The sequence below is a fragment of the Euprymna scolopes genome, chromosome 12 (genome assembly GCF_053919585.1).
Source record: "Euprymna scolopes isolate OS-2025 chromosome 12, ASM5391958v1, whole genome shotgun sequence".
Classification (NCBI taxonomy): domain Eukaryota; kingdom Metazoa; phylum Mollusca; class Cephalopoda; order Sepiida; family Sepiolidae; genus Euprymna; species Euprymna scolopes.
The window spans coordinates 2,057,305-2,082,590 of record NC_136493.1 but is presented as its reverse complement, the minus strand read 5'-3'; the positions used below and the strand labels follow the sequence as shown (position 1 = coordinate 2,082,590).

Sequence of the window (25,286 nt, the reverse complement as noted above, 5' to 3'; positions counted from 1 at the left end):
CGACCTTATTTGGGTGCATCTTGTCAGGCTCGGGAATTTTACTGTCCAACTGGAATTTTGGAGGTTGAAAGGTCAATCTTTGGTGTGGCTTATATGAAAAATATAACTGAATTATGACTTCTATCCGGTCATGACTGATAGAATAAGAACATTCTACCTCCTGTGGTTTAAATAAGATTTAGAAATTCTGCATATTGAGTTTGTTGCGGGACACCTGAAGATTGGAGGTTACATTTACGGGAACACTGTGCAAATAACAGTAAACGTTAAAACTAATTTTATTTTTGTTGATCCAAATTATCAATCCTCCTTCCAAAATTTGGAAACCTAATGAAATGTGATAACATTTTGAGTTGTTTGGATTGTAAGTGATGTAATTTTTTTCCTCTAATTTACTGGATTTTTACATTTTTTTTGCTTATTAGGTTTTTGTGGTTACAAATGTTGAATTTGTTTCACTTGTCTTGTACATTTATGAGGATTTACGTCATTTGCAATTGAATATATTTGATTTATACAGACTTGTCCGTGAGGTGACCATGACCAACGTGGACATGCGTGTTGGCATACATAGCGGCAGAGTACACTGCGGAGTCCTGGGCCTTCGCAAATGGCAATTTGATGTATGGTCCAACGACGTCACTTTGGCAAATGCGATGGAAGCTGGAGGCAAACCAGGGTAGGCAATTTCACTTGCTTGGGTTTTTACACCTGATTTTTATTTTTTATCGTCCATTTTTTTCCTATGTTTGTCTTGCATTAAAAAAAACAAACTTTGTTTTGGGTATTATTCGCACGTTTCAGCTGATGGTTGGAAATTCCATGTAGATTCCAGAGTTTGACAAAATATACCTTAAGATCAAAAGGATTAGTGTTGGGACGATTAATCGGAAAAATCGGAACTTTTGAGAGTATCCGAATGTGTAAATCTTGTGCTTATTTTCCGATGCCAAAAACGATTCTTTTTCATTTTTTTTTTTTTTTTTTTTTTAAACGAAAATCTTTCAAACTCTTCAAAACCCTTCAGTGACTTTTTGGACACCCTATATTTCACGATTAATTTTTATTGGAGTGAAGGAAGGCTTTCTCCATCAGGACCTTGGAATAACTTAATTCCACAGGAATCCGGATAGGTGTTGGCCTACTGTATCCCGTTGTGTATATATTTCTAGTACACTTTTCTAAAAAGGCAATTGAAACACTTTTTTTATTTTAATCATTCATTGAATGTAACCGCCGATCTTTGTAACAATTATGGAATATGATTATTTTCATCTTTGTTTTTGTTTTTTATTTAAAGGTGGGTCCACGTGACCGAAGAGACCCTCAAATATCTTGGAAATGACTATGAAGTAATCCCAGGTGAAGGCGGCAAAAGAAATGTTTACTTAAGGGAAAACAACATCACGACTTTTTTTATTAAGGCTGACACCTTCAGGGAAAAGGTAAGGTGGATAGTCAGAAATATTGCAATTAAAATTTGAAACATTTACTATAAAAAAAAAAATGCTCGGAGACGGTGTTCATGAAATGAAATAGTTATGGTGCATTTGTTTTTATGTAGATGCTACTGTCCATAATTTCTATTTGACCAAATTTTATTGCATTTTCTTGTTTTCATACATGATTGAGAAAAAAAAGTATAGAACTACATTTATTTATAAGAAACACTAAAATAAATTCCAAAACAAAATGTATCTCTCGAAGTAAAGTAATTCTTTTGGTTAGAATTGTATATTGTTTCAATCACTTTCAATAGGATTAAACTACAGTAAAATAAGTTTAAAATTTGACGAAAGGTCAAACTAATTGCAACATTTTTTTTTTTTTTTTTAACAAAAATGCAAATTTGCCACTTATCAAGTGCGCTGTATTTTTCAGTGAACGTCGTATGTACTAATCATGCCATTTGAAATGTATAAAAATTAGGACATGAAACGTACATTGAATGCTTGTCAAATCGCCAAAAATAAAACCCGGTCTTGTTTTTTAGGATTTTAAAGTTAAGATACTATAAAATTAAATTGTTAGGTGAAAGTACAGTTACAAAACACTAAGAACGGTTTTATAAATATTTCAGACTTGTACTACATGAAGTGCCTTACACACTTAACAATTATTAAACTACCATCTTACATTCACTAATCCTTATCCTTGAATGGCCTGGTCTTGATAAGTGGTGACTCCCAAGTAAAAAAAAAAAAAAAAAATTTTATTCCTTCCCTGATAAAGGAAGGATTGGACTTAGTATTCATTCGTTTGTTTGCACTTTTCTCAATAACTATGCCTTGAATTTTTTAAATTTTGTGCAAACATTAGTCATGAACGTAAATTGTTGGAACGGATTTTTCCAGGATAGTTCTGGTTGCCCCCCCCCCTAGGGGATATTATAAAGGAAAAATTGTTCTCAAATCGTTCATTCATTTATTCACTTTTCTCAATAACCGTGCCTTGGATTTTTTTAAAATTTTGCACAAACATTAGTCATGGTGAAATTAAATTTTGCACTTGTGTAGGGGGATCCTGCATGTTTTCTAAAGTGTCCATGTCAACTGTATTTCTTAGTTCCAAGCCCGGGGAGTGTCTGCGCCAATTAGATTTATTGTCAGGTAACCTTTCTGGAACACCTTGCTGATATTCAACTACTGAAAAAAAAAAAAAATTGAAGGTGGATTACTTGATGCTTGAAAAACTGTTTTGTTTCATTTTTTGGTTCATTCGTTTGAAACTAGATTTCTGCTGCCTTGCTCTTTCTTAGGAAAGGCTTTGGGAAACTTGGAAGAAATTGTCTCTAAGGCACCGTGACAATTTACATAGGTAGTCATAATTTGGTGCTGAACAAAAACTTGACAAAGGAGTCGCTACTCAAGGCCCGGAGGCCACTCAAGGATAAAGATTAATGAGTGTACAGTAGTCAACAATGGGACGATATTATAATAATCTTTAGTAATTGAAATTTGATAAATTGGATTACTCAAGGGGATGGCTCGTCAAGAACTTGTTTACATTGGACTTGAAAACAAACATCGTAATCAGCTGGAAAGCAAATGGAGTTCCATTGCTCTTCTTCCCAAACTGCTATAAAATCACATACATTGCATGTACCTCTGGAGAGGTGTTTAGCTTTCGGTCCCTAACTTTAGTAGGTTGATCCCTTTGCCTATTAGGCAGGCGCAGAGGTGCAATCTCAGGGACTTGACAGAAACCCCCAGTGGTCAACCTTGTTTCCTCACTAGGGCAATGAATGCTGCTCCTGCCACATCCCATTTTCTAAAACTGAGCACTTTAGGGGTGCTTGAGTACTATATATGCCAATGCAATTGGATTAGGTTGATGTTTGTTTGATGGGTTGAGGGTACCGGATTGACAGTTTCTGACATAGTACAGGAGCCCTAACTCTTAAGTAGCACTTGGAGGAGCTGCTCCATCAGTTGTATATCGGGATTCTGTCATGCATAGAAAGGGACCCTACACCCATCTCTGGGCTTTCCCGAGGCCACAATCCTGTAGATGATGAGTCGGCTGATGGTTTACTCGTGTTGCATGTTTGGTATTCTACACAACCACTTTGTCCAGCACCTCACCCTAAACCTGAAACTCTTAAATGAAATAAAATGACAGTGCAATCAAAAATGACGATAAAGCCAAGCTTAAACTCAAACAATGCCAATTTTCTTCCTCCCTTGAGGCTTGCATTCACGAATATTCGTGGGCTTAGAAGTAATTTAGATGTTGAGTCATTTCTCCTAGCAAACATCCTGGATTTCTTAGTGCTAAGTGAAACTTACCTACATTCCTATCTCTAACCACTTTAACATACCTGGTTATCTCCCATTTTGCCGTAAGGACTCAGACTCCAAGTCCATGCATATATCTGTTCAAAAGACCCTCCTCTTGACTAGAGAAACAAAACTAGATTCAGATGACCAGGCCTTTGTGCTTTAGACAACATGCAAAATAACATTAGCTACTTATATTTTCTCCATCGCTTTGCCTTGACCCAGAGCTGTATGTTAATCAAGTCTCTGACAGCATAGATACAACTCTCCCTAGATACTAGTGCACAAGTAAATGTATATGGTGACTTCAATGTCCACCACTGTACTTGGCTTGGATTCTCAACTTGCAGATGCAGCTGGTAGGATAACAAATAACTCCTCTATATCTCATTCTGTCTCAGTAATCTGAGATGGGTATATTTGCTGATGACACCATGCTCTATAACAACCACAGCGGAAAACAAATGAACGCATATCTAAGAAAATGGCAGAAACACTAGAGGATGATCTCCAATCTGTAGTGGAATGGGGACAAAAGTGGGGGGTTACATTCAATGCTGCCAAAACTGAACTTGTTTCCTTCAAGCATTACAAGAAATCTTTTCAACCACCAATAGCTATGGCTAAAAATACACTACCTGAAAGTACTTTTTTCAAACTCCTCGGGGTCCTAGATATGACCTTAAACTAATCTGATGGTGAGGCCCCAACTTACGGGCTTTGGGGAGTGTGGAGCCATCCTTTAATTGCCATTGCTCCCAGGTCCTTTCTGACCTAGAGTGGTAGTACCTGTAAGGGTCTCAATTCTGAGTTAAATGCTGGTGCATCTGCTACTAGTCTCACTTTTGAACAGTTCAAAAGAGTCACCAACCTGATGGCTTCCTGAACTGTCATCTAGGCTTCAACCTCTGTCCCATTGATGAGATGTTGCATCCCTCTGCCTGTTCTACAAGTATTTTAATGATGGATGCTTTGACAAACTACAAGCCCTTGTACCCCAGACAAATCTGACAAGCAGCAAAATTCCACCCCTACGCAGTCGTGAGCCTTGATGTAAGAAAGACTTCTAATAGTTTCTTTCCCCCCCCCCAGAACTGTTAGACTTTGGAACTCCCTCCTGGGTTCCTGCTTTCTCAACTGTACTGACATGCAGAAGTTTAATGTGAACCGATATCTTGCTGCTCAACTCCCTGCATAGTATCCCTGCAACTTATGTCCCTGATAGCAGAAAGTCAGCACATGGTAATTTCAATGAAACTGGTACCTGTGCTGTTTACAAATTATTCTGAAATATTTAGAAAGCCAATCTTACTATAAGTTAAAGATTTTTAACTATTCTGTACTTTAACAATTTAATGAAAAACTATCATTTGTCAATTGCTGGCGATTTCATTGGCTAAGTGCTTCAAACTGTCCAGCAGGTTACGTATCCTGATTGGAATATGTAGACCATAACACCGTCCATATACTGCATAAGTACCACTAATGCTAACAAAACTTTGCATTTCTACAAAGTAATTAACAGTCGGTCAAAGAAATGTATCAAATCTTAATTTGTTTTAATGATAGCATGGGAATGCTGCCTTTGGTATTCAGATCTTTCTATAAGGTGCCTTCAGTAAGTTTCCAGACTTTTTGTACAAACATTTAAAATGAGTGTAAACTCTTGAAAATTTCAGTATGTTATTGCTATACATCGTATAAGATGATTGATCAATTTTTATGATTTCATGTTCAAATGACCAGCAACAGAAGGAATTGGAATACACTCTACTAAAGTCTGGTTGTTACAACTGGTGAATTTCAAAAATGCAATTTGGATGTGAGGAAACTTTACAAGAACAATATGCAATGAAATTCTGCTTTAAACTTGAAAAAATTGTCACAGAAACGTATGGAATGCTTCAGACAGCTTTTGGACCATCTTGCATGAATTGAGCATCAGTTTTTGAGTGGCATAAGAGATTTAAGGAAGGCAGGGAGTCTGAGGGAGTCTGAGGTGTTGGAAGAGTAAGGAAGTCTGAATACCAGAGTTGATTGTCGAAATAAAGGATTCCATTCCATAAAGGACTGTCTATAGACAATAAATGCAGAGTTTGATGTCAGTGTGGGAACTGTATGCAATTATTTGTGAGAAAGTGAAGCTGCAGAAGATTTGCGCAAAGTTTGTCCCAAGGGTGCTCAGAAAATCAAAGAAAAACGCTATGGGGATCAAGACAAGCTCCTTATCTTGCTCCCTGTAACTTAAACTGTTATTATGAGACAATTGAGATAAACAGGCTGTGATGAGGGTCCTTGACATGCTCACAAGGATTTCCATGGGGCCTTCCGGAAGTTATTTAAATGGTACAAACAAGAGCATTGCAGCTGGAGATTACTTCTGGATGTCGTTTTTCACATTGATGGCCACCAAAGGGTGCACAATGACTCTAGTATAAAACCAAAAACTAAAGAGAAACAAGACCTGTTCTGAATATCGGTTGGACTCTTGGTGCGTTTGTGACATCCTTGCAGAAAATAATCCCCTGAATGCTAAGGTCTACATTTACATCTTCTGTCAAGGCTGTGTTTATAAGTTAACATCAGTTTTTTTTGTTTTTTTTTAGATCTCCCTTCAGCATTAGTAAACCACCCGTACATCCTGGAAATTATAGAAACATACCAACACCAAATAAAGAATAATAAAACAATAGTACTAGCATGGATACCAAGTCATGTCGGCATAAGAGGAAATACAGAAGCTGACAAACTAGCTAAAGAAGCAACAAAGCTGATGCCTTCAAACAGAAAAATCCCATACACGGATAGGAAAAAAATAAACTACTACATAAAAACAAAATGGCAAAAACTATGGGACGAACAACTAAACAACAAACTTAAAGAAATACACCCAAATGTTGGGCAAGAGAGAACCATAATACCAATACGAAAAGTAGACACTATATTCACCAGAATCCGAATTTGTCATTCAAGACTAACACATGAATACCTTCTGAAAGCAGAAGGTATCCCTCAATGCAGAATCTGCCAACAACCACTAACCATTAAACACATATTAATGAAATGTAAAAAATATGAAAATATTCGTACGAAATATTTCAAGGAACAAAACCTTAAAACAATATTTGAAAAAGAAACACCTTACAAAATATTAGATTTCCTGAGAAAAATTAAACTTTTGGAACTTATTTGAAAATAAAGCAAACCACTGGCCAAAGTCTCAAATGAAGAATATTCTCTTTACCTTTTATGGCATGAAATGACCTATAGGGTTGATGTGCCGTTAAACAAAAACTTACCTACCTACCCTTCAGCATTGGTCCTGGATATGACCTTAAATTATATCCAGTGGTGAGGCCCCAGCTTGCGGGCTTTGGAGAGTGTGGAGCCACCCTTTAATTACCATTGCTCCCAGGTCCACTCTAATCTGGAGCTGTAGTACCTGTTAGGGTTCCAACTATGGGTTAAATAGAAACCGACTTGAAAACAAATATATTCTATTAAAAATTTTTTCTTCTGAATCTTTGGATTCGGCATTAAATAACCTGAAAAGGGTTGATATGCCATAAAACAACCAACCAACCCTTCAGCATTGTCCAACTGGAAACTTGTCAATGCATTGCCACTCATTAAAATAGTCAGTAAACTATTGTCTTTATTGATTGACCCCAGACCAAGTGCAGAGCCACTTGGTCATGAGAGGCTACTATTTAGGACCAAATTCATAGGGATACTATTTAGGGAGTTGAGCAGAGATGTCTTAACATTACATTTGAATTTCTGCATGTCAGTACAGTCAGATGTAGGAGCTCAGTAGGGAATTCCAAAGTGCAGCAGTCCAAGGGGGAAAAGCTATTGGAGTAGGTTTTTTTTTTTTTTTTTTTTTTTTTTTTTTTGTTTTTTTTTCGGCCTCTTGGTATTTACTGTGTAGGGGTGGGATTTTGCTGCTTGTTGGGGTTTGATGGTATTGTTAAGAGGTACTAGTGTTTGAAGTTTGTCAGCATGTGGCCTTGCAGAGATGCAGGATACTCTCAGGTGTGAGTAGCATTTTAGCAATGTAGAAAGAGCTCATCTTCACAGCAACCTTGGCAATTGCCTCAATGTATTTGGTCCAATTCACGTCTGAATGTTAAGCCTAAGAGCTTGAGGGAATTATTTGGTCCTTTGTCTCCATCTCTGTCGGTCCTAGATATGACCATAAACTATCTGATGAAGCTCCAACTTGCGGGCTTTGGGGAGTGTGGAGCCACCCTTTAATTGCTATGAACCCGGAGTGGTAAAACCTGTTAGGGTCCCAACTATGGGTTAAATAGAAAATGACTTGAAAAAAAAAATATATTCTATTAAAAACTTTGGCTTCAAAATCACTAGATTCAGCATTAAAAAACCTAAAAAGGGTTGATTTGCTGTAAAACAACCATCCATCCCTGCCACACCTTGATTAACAGTTCTATTTCAGCTTTTCTTTTGTGAACAACTTCCCCTCCATTGTCCACTCCTCCCCCCCCCACTTTTTTTTTTTCTAACACTTAGGGGGGGATGGCGGTAGTATCGCATATACATTGACTTTTTTTTTCTCTCTAGTCACAGCGAGAAAGTGCCAGTCCTGGAAATCCAGTGCAATCAACCAAAGAATCAAAGCGTTTGGGTTTTAAGGACATGAACAACATCCACCAGAAGTAAGTGTATATTTTTCGTTTCTTTTTTTTTTTTTTTTTTTTTAGGGTCCCCCCCCCCCCTTCCTTACAAAGGAGGGATTGGACATAGTAATTTACTCTCGTCTATTCATTTGTTCGTACTTTTCTCAATAACACCTTGGATTTTTCTGAAATTTTGCACAGACATTAGTCATAATGAAAGTAAATTTTTCACTCATGGCGGACGACCGCCGCATGCTCGTCTTTAACTTATCACCCTCAAAACCAGGTATATTGCCACTTGAATATACGGGCTATTTGGTATCATGTCTAGCAGGGGACAGTTAAACGAGATGTCTGTTAACATTTAAATTTCTACATGTTAGTACAGTCTGAAAAGCAGGAAACAGGGAGGGAATTCCAAAATCAGCAGTCAGAGGGAAGAAACTACTGGAGTAGAAAGCTTTCTGGTATCTAGGGATCTCAACAGTGAAGAGGTGGGATTTTGTTGCTTCTCAGGTTAGTCGTGGGGGATACAAATCGTACAAGTTCATCAGAGTGAATTCTAAAAGTATTTAAAGTTATTTGCGGACTATTACTCTCCTCCTCATGGTTGTTTCACTATTTAAATACACGAATTACTCATCGCAAAGGAATCACAAATAAGCCTAGAATACAACATTGGACCTCTTACTTTTTTTACCCTGTCTAAGTGAAAGACTAGTGGAGGTGCCATTTATCGAGGCTCGGAGACCACTCAAGGATAAGAGTTAATGAGTGTATGTATGTTTGTGTGTGCATTTTTTCTGTATGTCCGGCTAGGCCTTTTCTCGAGGTGGTTATCTGCTTGCTCGCTCATTCTTATAACTTTTTATATGCTACAGAGATAATATCTAAGATTTACGAAACCACTCAATGTGTATCTTTAATTTTGGCAACTTTTACACACCATTTTCACCATATTTATTGGCCAATGCGTGTCTTTGGCTTTTCTGTATAAACTGTGAAAATGAATGTGTTCTTGGCCCTACGTCCTGAAAGCAATAAGGTTTGATCAATGCTGGTGGGGGGAAAAACCCGTCATATCAGACAATTGCTATTCATTTGGCAGTGGAAAACAAATATGCAGAAACTGGCTTGCAGTGCCAAGCTTAAGTCGCGTGATGTTTGACCTTTATTAAATTCTCGCACCTGTACATTTAATTTTATAATTGTTGAATTAAGACAGTTTTCACTTCCTCTCCCATCGTGGCCGAGATTCCACCTTCGCATTCAAGGCTTCGGGTTCGAGCCTACCTTCCTATCAAAACTTTATTTCTTTTACACCTCCAAACACCCGGGCAACTTTTTTTTTGTTTTGCCAATGGGACAATACCGCAATCGTTAGTAGTGGAAATTTGGTAAATTGTATTACTTAGGGGGACAACTCATCAAGAACTTGGACTTGAAGACGACCATATTTAAAAATGTAAATAACTTTAAACATTAAAACTTTTTCAAAATTACTGAACTGGCCATTAAATAACCCAAAAAATGTTGATATGCCATTAAACACAACCGAATAACCTTGGGAAATGTATTAATCACCTTTTCTCTCGCCCCCCCCCCTTCTCTATACGTAAGGTCTCTATAGTTGTGGCAACATCTGTAATTTAGTTTTAAAATATTCTGTTATTGTGTAATTTTTGAATTATTAAAAGTACCTTAAAGTAAAACATAATTCAACAAATTAAATACATGTAACAGATCGCATGTAAAGGATAGGTGCCTATCGAAAATATTAGCAGCAGCAGCTGCTGTTAAAGCATGTATGCAAATATGTAAGTATATGCATCTGCTATAAAGCCACCATTCGCATGGAGTATTGTTACCATATCCGAGATGACTCCTCTTCTATGTGTATATATATATATATATATATATATATATATATATATATATATAAAAGCGAAAGTGTGTGTGCGCACTTTTTCTGTGTCTGCAAAGGGCTTTTTTTTTTTTTTTTTTTTTTTTTTTAAGGGGTTGTTTGGTTCAGCTCACTCCTTAAAACTTTATATGCTGTCTAAATCATATCTACAACTTAAGGACGGGGGTCGCGTCTATCTTTAATTTGCCAGACTTTTACATGCTATTTTCGTGTTTTTTTTTTTTTTTTTTTTTTTCCTCCCCCCCGGATTGTTGATTCGGCTTTTTTGTATAAAAGTAAAACTAATTCGAAACTGGCATTATTCCCGGCATGTCTAGAAATGCGGAGTTTCTCCTTATCAGACAATTGCTATTCAATTTGGACAAACCCCTTTTTATGGAGAGCTGGTCCCCCCCTCCAACATCTTGGGGAAACAAAACCAAAAAAATTGCCATGCAGTCTGCTACTTCTATTTGACCTCATGAAGTCATTAAGTGCAGGCACTTGTCAATTCTGTTTCTACTTGAATAAATTCAAATGTGTTTCAGTTACTTTCTTGCTGGCTGAGCAGTTAACGTGTCACGTTTTTTCGCGCTTTATTTTCCAACTTCACCTCAAGGCTTTAGGTTCGATCCTACTTGCCTACCAAAACTTTTTTAACCCCCTCCCCCTCCGACACAAACATATTTAAACAGGGTTATTACTTCGCTTTTGTTTTGATTTACCCCTGCCACCCGAGCACACATCTCTAATCCCACGGACAACGCCGGGTAACCCCACTAGTGTGTGTGTGTGTATGTATATATATTAGGCAAAATGTGTGTGCAAAGACTTCCTTCGTGGGTGGTTCTTAGGTTGGTCGCTCATTCTTATAACTTTTTATATGCTACCAGATAATATCTAAGATTTACGAAACCACTTGACGTGCGTCTTTAATTTGGGCAACTTTTACATGCGATTTTCGCCATATTTATTGGCCCACGTCTTTCACTTTTTTTTCTGTAAAAAAAAGTGAAACTGAAAATGAATTTGTTTTCGGCCCTGCGTCCAGAAAGCAAATAAGATTTGACCAATGCTAGGGGAAAAAATCCCGTAATATCAGACAATTGCTATTCATTTGGCGGGAGAAATACACAGAAACTGGCTTGCAGTAACAAGCTTAAGTCGCGTGATGTTTGACCTTATTAAATTCTCACACCTGTACATTTAACTTTATAATTAAATTAAGGCAGTTTTCACTTCCTCTCCCCTCGTGGCTGACTGAGTTAGATGTCGGGTTTTTTAGAGCCTACCTTCCTACCAAAACTTTATTTCTTTTCCACCTCTAAACACCCGGGCAACGCCGACCACCCCCGCTAGTTTATAATATAAATGTTTAAATGTATGTATGTATATTTGCATGTCTTGCAAAACCTTTCGAAAGAGGCGACTGATTTTCATGAGATCAGTATCATTTTGAAGCTCGACCCTTCAGACGTCAAATATTGAAAAATTAGCCAAAAACATTAATTCCTTCACCTTCAGCCGGGCACTTTTTTTGCTGATATTTTCGAAAGTCAGCATCTCTTTTCGATGGTCTAGCCTTAATTTGAACCTACATCAAATCCGGATTGATGATGGGCACAACAGCTAATGAGTCACGTTTTTCACTTTTCCTCTTTCGCAGTACGGGTTTGATTCTTTCTACTACTTTTGTTTTCTCAATACACACCTACAAACACCCGGGCAACGCCAGGCATCCAGGCTAGTCTACCATAAATCTCTCACTTAGACTTGACTCTTTAAACCCTGTCTAACAGGTACCGCTCTATCAATCAAGCTCTTGCCACTGTCCCATCCCTGTGCTTTTTTTACAAGTACTGTAACCCTTTATAACTTTAATTATGATGTAGATTAAAAAAGTACTAATTTTAGTTGAAAGGGTAATAATATTATGATTGTCTTCAAACTGGAAAAATTATGAAGTTCAATAGTTATACCAATGAGAATTTTTGCATTTCATAAATTTACCTTGATTATTATCCATAGTGCTTGAAAAGTGTTTGACAAATGAAATCCTCCACTCTCGGAGACAGACGGTGGCATACTGAATGTAAGCAATGGACAGTTGCAATTTGGAGGTATTTGGCATCTACCCAGATACTGAACTAATACGTACAAGGCGTGTTCGAATCAATTCTCACTTTATGCCGTTATGTTTATTTACGACTGAACGAATTTTTTCACCCAGGTCATAAAAAGTCAACAGCATGTGCTCTGAACTCATAGCACTTGTGACCCCTCAACCTGCATATCTGCAATTATCCCATCAAGCAGCAAAATCCTACCTCTTCCCGGTTAACTAGAACCTTCTACTCTAGTAGTTTCTTCCTTACACTGCTAGATTTTGGAATTCTTTTCCTGCTTTCCTGACTGCATTAACATGCAAATATTTAAATATAATACAGCTTGCTGCTCAACTCCCCAATTAGTAGCCCTTTATTTTCAAGAGAAAACCTGGTTTGTTTGGGGTGAATGAGTTTTTAAAAAAATTGGATTATTCAGATTACTGTTCTCATTTTGGATGGTATCGGATTTTCTTACGCTACAATTTATCAAACTTGGGGAATCTGTAAGAATATTAAATGGAAACCTTTTAATCCAATATATCGAATTACAAGGTGCCTTCAATAAGTTTCCAGACTTTTTTTCATATGGGCACTTTTATTGATAGTACACACATGAATATCTTGTCCCTTTAGAAGTAATCTCCTCCAGCTGTAATGCACTTGTACCATTCCAACAATTTTTGAAAGACCCCATAGAAGTCCTTGTGTCAGCATGTCAATGACCCTCTCTCATCTTAATTGTCTCATGACAGCCTCTAAGGTTTTCCTTGAGCTTAGGGAATAACCAAAAGTCACAGGGAGCAAGGTCTGGACTATAGGGAGGGTGAGGAACCGTCTTCATGCCCGTCTTCATCAAATATTTGTTGACAAGGATGGAGTTGTGAACTTGTACATTGTCCTAACTTCACACAAATCTTCCACATCTTCAGCTCCTCACAAATTGTGTGTACAGTTCCCACACTGACATCAAACTGTGCACTTATTGTATAAACGCACGACAGTCCTTATCCATGAAATCCTTTATTTGGATAATCCACTTGGGTGTTCTGAATTTATTTCTTTCACACCTCATCATCCCTCAGACTCCTGACTTCCTCACTCAAAAACTGATGCTCAATTAATGGATGCACCAAATATTGGAATTAAATTTTTTTTTGATTTTGCAAAACTCGTTTTGCAAAACTCATTTTGCAAAATCAAAAACAAAATTTCATGCAGATTCTTGAGTTTGATAAGATATTGCTTCATAGTTGCATGTGTGTGCACAGCGAATGTGTCTCTGCAATGTATGTGTATATGAGTGCATGTGTGTGCACAGCGAATGTGTCTCTGCAATGTATGTGTATATGAGTGCATGTGTGTACACAGCGAATGTGTCTCTGCAATGTATGTGTATATGAGTGCATGTGTTTAGCGGTTTGTCTAGTGAATGTTTATGCGCGTATCTGTACATTTGTATGTTCATTTTCGAGTGTGCGTTTTTACAATGCAAATATTCATAACGGTTAATGGCATACGATGGACAGTTCTTTTACAGAATGAATAACATCTTTTCTGGGGCACATACCGTGTTTTTCTGGTTCCCTTTTCTAGGTTTTGTGAATGTAAGATTTCCTCCAAATGCTTCCACAACTTATGGGCAATTCCCTCTCTCTCTCTCTCTCTCTCTCTCTCTCTTTCCAACTGTCTAGGCCCTGTCGGTGGGGCATTAGAATATGCCGACTGCCACCTTGCAGAGGGTAAAAGTCCCTCAATGGGGGTCCTGGATATGACCTTAAACTATATCCAATGGTGAGGCCCCAGCTTGTGGGCTTTGTGGAGTGTGGAGTCACCCTTTAAATACCATTGCTCCCAGGTCCACTCTGACCCGGAGTGGTAGTACCTGTTAGGGTCCCAACTATGGGTTAAATAGAAACCGATATGAAAACAACAAATATATTCTATTAAAAGAATTTTTCTTAAATCTTTGGATTCGGCATTAAATAACCCGAAATGGGTTGATATGCCGTAGAACAAAAACAACCAACCAACTGTCTAACTCCACATCTGAATAACTCTGATAAATAAATTTAAATTGTGATGTGTTCCATCAATATCTTTGTTTGTTAAAATAACATCACACATCCAGGTCAGTCCTTATTGTCCAGGTCATCTCATTATATAATATAAATTGTTTATGAAATTAAATTCCAAATTTATTTATTGCAACTTTAAAATTTATTTCAAGCAATTCTAGTCTGCTTTACATTCACGGGTTCTGTTAGTGTTTCGAAATTCCTTTAAAATATTGAAACCACCATATTACGTTTTGGCTTTACTTTTGGCAACTTGGGAGTCTTGCTGCCTGGGAGTCCAATATTTAACAATATACCTGAAGGTCAGATTACATCGGCCAAAATATGAGAATCGCATTTGAGATGAGAACAATAGTCAGAATAATCAAATTTCTGTTCCTAATTTTTTGTAACGCATGAAAAATATTTGGAAGATTTTGTTTTCAAATCGTAATTATGAAATTTAAAATTTCAATTTGAAATTTTTTTTTTTTTTTTTTTTTTTTTTTTTTTTTTTTTTTTTTTTTTTTTTTTTTTGCTTTTAGGCTTGGCTATGGTGACCAGATTTTGGTTAAAGATCCGGAAAATGAAGTAAATGAATACTTGAGTCGTGCAATTGATGCCCGCAGTGTGGATCAGCTTCGCACGGAACATGTTAAGCCGATCTCTCTCAAGTTTTTAAAGAAAGAATATGAAGAAAAGGTAATGCAATTGAAATTTAAGCATTTTTAGTTTTTTATTTTGACTTATTTGAATATTTTTCATTAGTTTAAAAACCAGGCCTATTGCCACTTAAGTGCTTTTGTTATAGGATCAAATTATTGGAAAATTAGATGTGAGTTGGGTAGCATGTTTGTTCACATTACATTTAAATTTATGCATTTTGGTGATTAATTTACATGTCCTAGAATGGGTATTTTTCTACGTTAAAAACTTAATTGCAATTCTTGAATTGTATTTTATTCAAAATTTGGCTTTGTTTAAATTTTGATCCATCAAATTTTGATCCATCAAATTTTGATCCATCAAATTTTGATCCATCAAATTTTGATCCATCAAATTTTGATCCATCAAATTTTGATCCATCAAATTTTGATCCATCAAATTTTGATCCATCAAATTTTGATCCATCAAATTTTGATCCATCAAATTTTGATCCATCAAATTTTGATCCATCAAATTTTGATCCATCAAATTTTGATCCATCAAATTTTGATCCATCAAATTTTGATCCATCAAATTTTGATCCATCAAATTTTGATCCATCAAATTTTGATCCATCAAATTTTGATCCATCAAATTTTGATCCATCAAATTTTGATCCATCAAATTTTGATCCATCAAATTTTGATCCATCAAATTTTGATCCATCAAATTTTGATCCATCAAATTTTGATCCATCAAATTTTGATCCATCAAATTTTGATCCATCAAATACTGATCCATCAAATACTGATCCATCAAATACTGATCCATCAAATACTGATCCATCAAATACTGATCCATCAAATACTGATCCATCAAATACTGATCCATCAAATACTGATCCATCAAATACTGATCCATCAAATACTGATCCATCAAATACTGATCCATCAAATACTGATCCATCAAATACTGATCCATCAAATACTGATCCATCAAATACTGATCCATCAAATACTGATCCATCAAATATTGATCCATCAAATATTATAGATATAGATTAATAGATTTCTATTATTTGTCATCGATAATGTACTAATTTCATGTTCATTAATAGATTTCTATTGTCATCGATAATGTACTAATTTCCCCTGTCATCCACATTACCACTTTTAGAAGCAGATTTTTCTCCTAATTGCTCTTTAAATGACCAAACCTAATTTTGTGTGCTGATTTCTTAGCAGAAAAATCAAATTTGGCCACAAAATTGTTCCTGCTGCCACTACTTCCACACTCTGCAACCAACAAATAACCATAAAACATCTACTGACGAGTGTAGAAGATACAAAAACACCTCCAGAAGAAATATTTCGGAACAGAAAATATTAAAGTATTCCAGGAAGTGGAGCCTCAACAGATTTTAAAATATCTAAAAGAAACAAATTTATTTAAACTCCTATAAAATAATCTAGTAAAAAAAAACATTTTATTCTAAAAAAAAAAAAAAAACTCTTTACACTTGAAAAAACACTTTTCAGAAAATTTTAAGCATCTTGCTTCTGAAAATAAACTTTTTACGAAATTTAAAATTTTCTATGTCAACTTTTCTTGTCATTAAATGATCCCTAGAGGTTGAAATGCCGTTAAAGTCATTTTTTTTTTCTTGATAGCTGCTTCAACTTCAATATTGCCACCATCTTGAACTATATCCAAAAATGAGTACAAAACATATATACAGGGTGGGCCAAAATAAGAGTCCTATCTTTAAATATATATATATATATATGACCCTTATTTTGGCCCACCCTGTATATATTACTATAAAGATAAGTCTATGTAAGGTAGATAACTCTTATCAAATTATTTTCCTTACATTATTTTTTAGGTTTAGAAATAGACATTGTTTCAAAATGACAGTCTCATGAAAAATATTCTGAGCAAGTACAAATTCTATTTGCAAAAAAGATAAATGCAATTTTTTTTTTTTTAAATAACATAGGCCAATGCTAACAAGGAAATGGCTATTCATAATCAACATTTTAGGATTGATGTTAGTGGAAATTCCACATGACTTTGAATATCAGATATTGAATATTATCTATGCAATTGCAAACAAGCAGTAATCAATTTTAAATTTTCGCCAGGTCTGTCCTAGTTTCTCTTCAAGGAAGAAAATCCGATATGAACTCCACCTCCCCATCCTTCTCCGATCCGTGTACTTGATGCAAATTTAACTGCAATAAAACTTGCATCTACCTGTGTGCCCTTCCAGGCTTCATGCCCTCAATTCCACTTTAGCGTAGATGAGTAATAAACCCCTGTATCTGACCTGCTGAAACCTTCCCTCTACGTAATGGCACCTATTGAGACTTCTGCGTCAATATCTATTAAGTAGCAATGGATGGGTTTTATTAGTGACCAAACGAGTTCTGCCTTCTCGCTACAAAAGCTTTTAAGAGCAAAAAGACCTGCAGAAAGACGTTTGCTGATGAAAATCAATTTGTAGCATAGATAAAATATGAACAACTTATAAAGTTTATCGTGTTGGATTTTCAAAGTCGGACCCCAACAGCATTTAAGTTGATAAAGTTGGTATTGATATATTCTTTGCTACAACTTAAAGAATTATTTTAAGCTGAAATAGCTAATATAAAACAGTTAATCACCTAACAATAAGAATTAGCCAGGAAATAGATTTAAAATTTAAAGATATATTATCTGCATAAGTTTGAAAATGTGCACATAAAAATGACTTTGCAGCATCCAGGGCAATGCCGGGTAGATAGAGCTGAGATATGACATTCTCAACCTATATATTCAATGAATTTTTTATGTAAAAACTTGAAATTTGGTATATAGAGTAATGACATGTAGGAAACTTTAATTTATCCGGAAAAAACACTTCATCAAATCTCCACACTAAGGTAATGTACTTGCAATAACCCTTATCCCTGAGTGGCTTCCGGGCCTTGATAAGTGGTGATCACTGTAAAAGAAAAAAGGGGGCTGCTAAGGAGTCAAAATTGAAAATTGTAGGGGGAGGGGCATCGGATTTTTGTTTGTCAACTGTTTCACGAATGCGTGTGCATGAATAGTTTATGACAGGTTCCTTATGTTAAGGTTCGAAAACACTTTCTAAAGAGTGTCAAGCTGGTCTATTGGGTATCGTACTTGCCGTCTTTAGGTTTTGCTTTCGATCTTGGCTTTTTTTTTTTTTTTTTAAGAAATCTAACGTTACGTTTAATATCTACAATATAACTGTTCATAAGTAATCTGTATAAAACTATGCGTATTTTACAACCGAGTGGTCTGCTAACAGAACATAGTTTTGAAAAATAAATTAGACCATTCCTGTAATCCGCTCTCTGTTGATTTTGCAATGGGAGTTTAGTTCTGTTCAGTTCTAGGAGGTTCACCCTCCCACCTTTCAGGCCTCGTTTTCTCTTTGGGACGGGGTTAGTTTCAGGCTAATTGCCTGAGGAACCCTCATCGGGGAATGCTGGTGGGGCTGCCCAGGCACTTTTTGTAGGTCAGTGCCCCTCCTTGGGGACGGATTTCTCAATCCCACTTTTAGACCTGTGTGTGTGTGTGTGTGTGTGTGTGTGTGTGTGTGTGTGTGTGTGTGTGTGTGTTCCTTCCTTCCCAGGTAATAACGGGTATATTCTTATATATATATATGTGTGTGCGCGCACGTATGTGTTGTTCATATGTATGTCTGCATAAGTCTATTAACGTTTGTCTCCATTATAGACCCCTCTCTCCTCTATTAATTTTCCTTAATCTCCCTACCCCTACCTAACTTCAACCTTCTGACACGCAACTCATGTCAACAAACACATTTGCAAACTTCCCCACCCCGACACGTGAAAATCTGTTTAAAAACGGAACCCTAACCCTCCTATACAATCCAGTTTCAGTAAAATTATGACCCACTTTAATCCTTTCCTATTTATATGTAGCCGTAAACTCTTTTTGGACAATTTTTCAATAGGTTTAAATGCGGTCTTTCAATTTTTATCCTCCTTTTTTTATATTTTTGTAGGGCTCCCTTTTTTCCCTTTCCCCTTTTTCTTTGTAGCATCGATGAGTTCAGGGCCGCCTGAGGAAGTCTCATTGACTGAAACAAATGGTTGTTTGTAGCGACCATATGTAACTGTTTACCCTCAAATAAAAATTTTTTGAGCATCTCAAACATATATATGGTATGGGTTGTATGGTATGTATGACATGAAAAATACTTATTAATGGATAATTAGGTTATATTATCACCGGAAATTTAAAATTTCCAGTAAAGATACCGAAAATCTAGAGAACAATTATAAAAATAAAAAAATAAATTAAAAAAGGTTTAGAGAAATAACCTAAATTGGTTCAGAAAGTATAATGCATTATAAAATTCATTATAAAAAGACGAAGTATAAATATAATATAAATAAAACAAAAATATACATAATAATATAAAGAAAATAAATTATTTGAAAATAAAATAAATTAAATACCCGAGCCATGGTAACACTTTATGAAAATAAATATTTAGGAAGTAATAAATTGTTAAATACTTAGAAAATAAACTTGACAATATCCATAAAACTATTAATTACTAATTAAAATGACATGGGAGATACAAGTGAAGTATGCACGGTACCCTGTGAGTGTAGTGAACGAGGTATAAAAAAGAATGACTAATTTCACTAACCCCCTCCCCTCATTTAGCCCTGGAAGTCCCCCCCCCCCCGGGGTTCGACAAATCCTGGTGAAAATGAACTGTAGTTTTAAGCCTTAACATATGTAAATTCGAGTTCTGCACCATGCAAAAAAGAAATGACTGTCATTTGCCCCCCCCCCCCACCTATTTAGCCCCAAAAGTTCCCAAGACCTTAACATATTTAAATTTGAGTTTAGCATCATGCAAAATTGCTAGGCATACAGAGAATTTTGAACAAATATGGTAAAATAGTCCCGAAATGGTGTTTTATTAGCCCTAAAAGAGCCCCTGGGGCACAAGTTATTGCAAAGTATAGACAAAATTATATGTAAATCAGTTATTTACAACTTTTCAGAAAGTTTTATAAAAATCCAAGGCTTTTTTTTTTTTTTACACTAGTGTCAATTTTAGCAATTTAAACTCGGAAGGCACCCCTAGGGAAGCAATCGAAATTTTCCCCGAAAATCCGTTCTGTTAATTTTTTTACTCATTTTTAATGTTTATGCAAAATTTCAAAAATTCCAAGGTGTAGTTATTGAGAAAAGTACGAATGGACAGAGGTGAATGTACAGGTTCAGCCTCCTTTTTGTCAGGGAGCAAAACTTAAAATATACACTAATAAGTATGGAAGTGAAATGGACGTTAAGATCCGTAAAATAAGAGTAAAACCATGATGAAATTATAGATGTAAAAGTAAATTATCTTAAAAAAAAAAAAAAAAAATGAATTAAAAATTACTAGCAAGGTAGTTAGAAATTTGGTTAAAAGACTGAGGTAAAAAAAAAAAAAATAATCTCGTAGTGAATGATGGAGGAGTGATAATTAAGAGTAATAAACCTAAGAGGGGGAGTTATCTGCTCGGCGTTATGAAAAATTAAAAACAAGCAAACTGTAAACTAAGACAAAAAGGTAAGATAGAGGGGATAAAAGAAAGATTTCTAAATGAAGAATGGGTAGAAGAATACGTTGTGGAAGGTAATAAGTAGGGCTAGGACAACGGCATATTTTCATTGTTTTCACTCTCGAGTATATATCCGACACAGTTAATCAACCGAGAACCACTTCACTCTACATAAAAGCATATAAAATATCAATGGATACACACTAGAGTCAAAACAATGAAAAGAATATGCTGTTGTCCTAGCCTTAGTAATAAGAGGCAAGGTATACAAAAAATCCACATTGCAAAATTACAAATAATTGAGCACTCTTAATAATTTCGTTTTAATTCATGAGTTTGTCTTGAATACCTTTGACTTGGGGGATATATATATATATATATATATATATATATATATTAGCAGGGTACCTGGCATTGCCCAGTTGTAAAATAAGCTTTTATTTTGATTAATGCCGATTTCCAATTTATTATATTGGACCAACTATAATACTAATCTAAAGTTTAAAAAAAAAAAAAAAAAAAAAATTTGACCCCCCCCCCTTAGCAGTTTTTTTTTTTTTATGAAAGCAGATTAAAATCTTCCATGTCTGAATACTCTATATACCAAAGTTTGTCTGTAGGTCAAAAATTCATTGAGTATATAGGTTGAGAAGTGTCTTCACACATTCCCTTTTATAGAATTAAATGTGAGCATAAGCCGTTATGATAAAATGGATGGAAAATAAATAACTTTGGCATCTATAATATAGATCTCACCTGTCTATCTATTGTATGCATAAAACTTTCCACAGAAGCAACTGATTTTCACGAGATCGGTATCGTTTTGAAGCTCGACTCTTCGGACGACAAATATCGAAAACTTGGTTAAAAACATTAATTCCTTCACCCTCAACTGGACCCTTTTCTACAGGAAGGGGTCGCTTTTTTGTCGATATTTTCGAAAGTCATCACCTCTTTTCGATTGACTAGCCTGAATTTACACCTTCATTATTTCCGGTTTCTTCTTTTCTATGTTCCTTTCCTCATTTGTGGTACGGGTTTGAGCCTGCCTGCTAACACTTTTTTTTTTCTCTACATACACCTCCGAACACCGGGCTCCCAGGCTAGTTTATTCATATAGGTGAATGCATTTCAATTTTTAAAAAAGAATCCAACTTTTTTTTTTTTTTTTTTTTTTTTTTTTTTCTCTCCAGTATTCCAAAGTCCGTGATGTTATGTTTGGTTCTCATTTGCTGTGCGTCTGTATAGTTTTGCTGATAATTGTTGCCATTCACTGCATAATCATCCCAAGGTAAGTATTAAAAACGAGCCAATATTTAGAATTGTTTTCACACCTATTCTCATCTTGGTTAATTTTGTTGTCTTCTGGAAGGTAAAAGGTTCAATCCTTACTATAGGCAATAACTAAGAATAAAAACTTTCTCCTGATTAGTTCAATGGTTTCGTTGATGTAACCTTCGAACTTGATAATGTCATATTCAGAAACCTATGCATGAACTATGCCGTAATCGTTCCTATTTACTTTCCTCCCCACGAGGGCAAAGTTAGACAACCCCCACTCCTCACCTTATAAAAACCTAGAAAAACGGATATTTGTTTGAAAACATTTTCAAATGTGTTCATAGTTAATCTTAAGTTTATTTAAAGAATCTCCTCATGTAAACTGCACTCCATTTAAACATTTCAGAATTATCAGATGCTGTTTTTCATTTTAGTTATAAATTTATTGCATCTTAACCTAATAAATATGCAGTTCAATTTAATTTTGTGAAATATATTTCGATATATTTTTAAGAAATCCCTTCGATAAAGCCTTCGATAAGTTATGGCATAAAGACCGTCTTCACAAGATTTCCAGCTACAGTATAACTGGAAATGTTTTCTCAATTATTAAATGATTTATTTCTGATAAGCTCATAAGAGTAGTGGTTGAATCAGAGGCCCACAGTATTAATGCTTGAGTCTCTCAGGGGTCCATCCTGGGCCCAACTCTCTTCCTGATCTACATCAATGATCTCCCAAAACACTTAAATCATTTGCTGACATCTATGCTGTGACACGACCATCTATGGCAACACATCAAAGGCCGTAAATGACTCTGTTCTCTCTGATCTTGAGCGCACGGTATAGTGCGGGAAGAGGTGGCTGGTTACTTTTAATGCATCTAAAACCAAGCTCCTATCTTTACATCAATGCTCTGATCCCCATCTGACATGAATTGAAATGGATGTCTCCCGTTTAGGGGAGGCTCCATGTTTTGACAAGCTTCTAGGATTGACCTTTACTCCTGACCTGAAATAGAACATGTACATCAAGTCTGTTGCCAAGGTCGGTGGAAAAATGGTAGGATCCTTCTACTGCTCCAGAAGATATCTCCCTGCTGATGCAATTCTCTATCTGTATAAAAGCAAAGTACGTCTAAGGATGGAGTACTGCTAACACATCTGGGCAGGAGCTGCTAAAACAGCCTATCCTGCCTTGACAGAGTACAAAATAGACTTTGTGGCTTAGTGGGGGGGGGGTGCCCTTTTCTCTTCCCTGCAACCTCTCCCACCTCTCCCACAGACGTTGCGAGCCTTTGTTTTATCATTATTTCCTTGGCAAGTGCCCGTCTGAGCTCCAATCTCTGGTCCCCCCTCGCCAATCTTTCACAAAAAACACCCGTCTAGCTGAAATAACTGTCAATAATTTTCTCCATTCTTTATTTGTGCCTATATCAAAAAGGAGATTCCATGAATAAAACTTTCTAAGAAGTGCACACTTGTTGAACTCTTTCGTTTGTCTTTTCCCACCTGACTACAACTTTGATGTCTTCAAGTCCAACATAAACAAATTCCTTAAGAATTCCTTGCCCCCTTAAGACACTTTATCAAATCTCGTTACTAACGATATTATCCCATTGATTACTGTACACGCAATAACCCTTATCCTCGAGTGGCTTCCGGGCCTTGATAAGTGGTGACTACCATGTGGTAAAAAAAAAACTTTAATGTGTTGATGTGACACACAATCTGATTTTCTTTTAAATATCACACCAGTAGTCTTTTTCAAAAAGACTTTTTCGGTCCTTTTGTTTTAAGTATTTTAATTTTTAAAGTAAGTTACTAATTTTGTGGGCTGGTTTTTTTTGGGGGAGGGGGGGTTCATCCCCTTTGTTTTCTGTTCAATATTTTCATTTTTAAAGAAGTTACTAGTATTTTGGGTTTGCTATTAAAATGGTCCTGGTTGACTGAACTGTTAATGAAGAAATTCAAATTGTCAACTTAGAAGTAAATAGTGAAAATCAGTTTTAAAATCTCAGGAAAAACAAACTACCCATGTTGTTATACATACCCCTCACCAACCCCAAATGTCTTTTTGTGATTATGTACTTTTTTTTTTTTCTCAAGATTAAAAAACAACTCCATAACTAAAAAATTTAAAAAGAATGATTCCGTAATTGTATTAGAATCGGGCGGGGGGGGGGGTATTTGAATTGTCCTTATGGGATTTGTTTAAATACGGCAATGAATTCAGTTTTATTTGCAAACGATTTTAATTTATGATGGATATACACATTCCTGTTTATTATAGTGGATGATAGTTGTAGCATGAATTATGGACTTTGCAGGTTAGACTTGCGTCAAGGCTGTTACATCGTTGGGAAAAGATGAACCAAGCTCTCCTTCAGCATGGGAGGGGGGCAGTAAACTTGAATCTTAAACCTTCATAAGAGAACGAGCTTAGAGGAAAACTTGCAGCTTATGGTCTTGGATTTCTACTATTGGTATTTGCTTCCCCATGTAAGCAAAATGTGACACAAGGTCGTTTTTAATATGGGGGTGGGGCAGCTTCCCAAAAAGGGGAACTCTGGAGTTAGGCCAAAATAAAAATTACCTTAGTATAGAAGGGTTTCCCACTTCATTGACCAAGGACAAATTAATTTAAGTGTAGCAGAAGATACCACACTTTGATTCTAGCCTGAAGTCTATATTTTTATACAATACCAGGTCAGAATAAACGAGTTAGAATTTGTGCCACCCTTGATTCACTGTAAACCGTTGTTAATAGCATATCCATTATCGTTTTAAATGAGGACCATAAAACTAGATTTCATGGCAAGAAATTTAGTTTCCTTTGAACTGCTTTACACCATTTTTTTTTTTTTTTTTTTTTTTTTCAATTGATGTCATAAAATAAAAAAAAAACACGTTATTTTAGTCTTTTGTATTTTCCTATAGTTATGTTTGTGGATGTTATTTGTATATACATGATTCATTCTCAAACTAATTTGGAAAAATACAGGTGGAGTCCTTAACTAGATCAGGCAATCAATTGATTTGATTAAAAAAATGGACGATTGGTAATGCTCATTCAGTCCTGAACATCACGTCTCCCTGCTAGTCTTTAATAAGTGGAATAACGGAATGTAGAGGAATTAAAGTGATTCTATTTTATGCATAATATTATTGAAACTGAATTCAACTGACATGGTGACAAATTTTATTAATTCTACAAAAGTATTTTTGGGAATAGGAGTCGAAAGTTCGAGGTACTGACCTCTGACAATGA

The 25,286-nt window shown here is 35.8% G+C and overlaps 1 protein-coding gene across 5 annotated transcripts in view; it reads left to right on the top strand.

Annotated features, from left to right (window-relative positions):
• The window catches only part of LOC145291149 (adenylate cyclase type 5-like), a 489,601-nt gene that overhangs the window by 409,382 nt on the left and 54,933 nt on the right, over window positions 1–25,286 (top strand). For all 5 annotated transcript variants that reach the window (XM_080136671.1, XM_080136673.1, XM_080136675.1 and 2 more), the window contains 5 exons: window positions 521–679; window positions 1,301–1,445; window positions 8,364–8,458; window positions 15,030–15,186; window positions 21,929–22,026. In XM_080136671.1, the coding sequence (XP_079992797.1) occupies window positions 521–679; window positions 1,301–1,445; window positions 8,364–8,458; window positions 15,030–15,186; window positions 21,929–22,026 (654 nt within the window). The remainder of the gene's footprint in view (window positions 1–520; window positions 680–1,300; window positions 1,446–8,363; window positions 8,459–15,029; window positions 15,187–21,928; window positions 22,027–25,286) is intronic.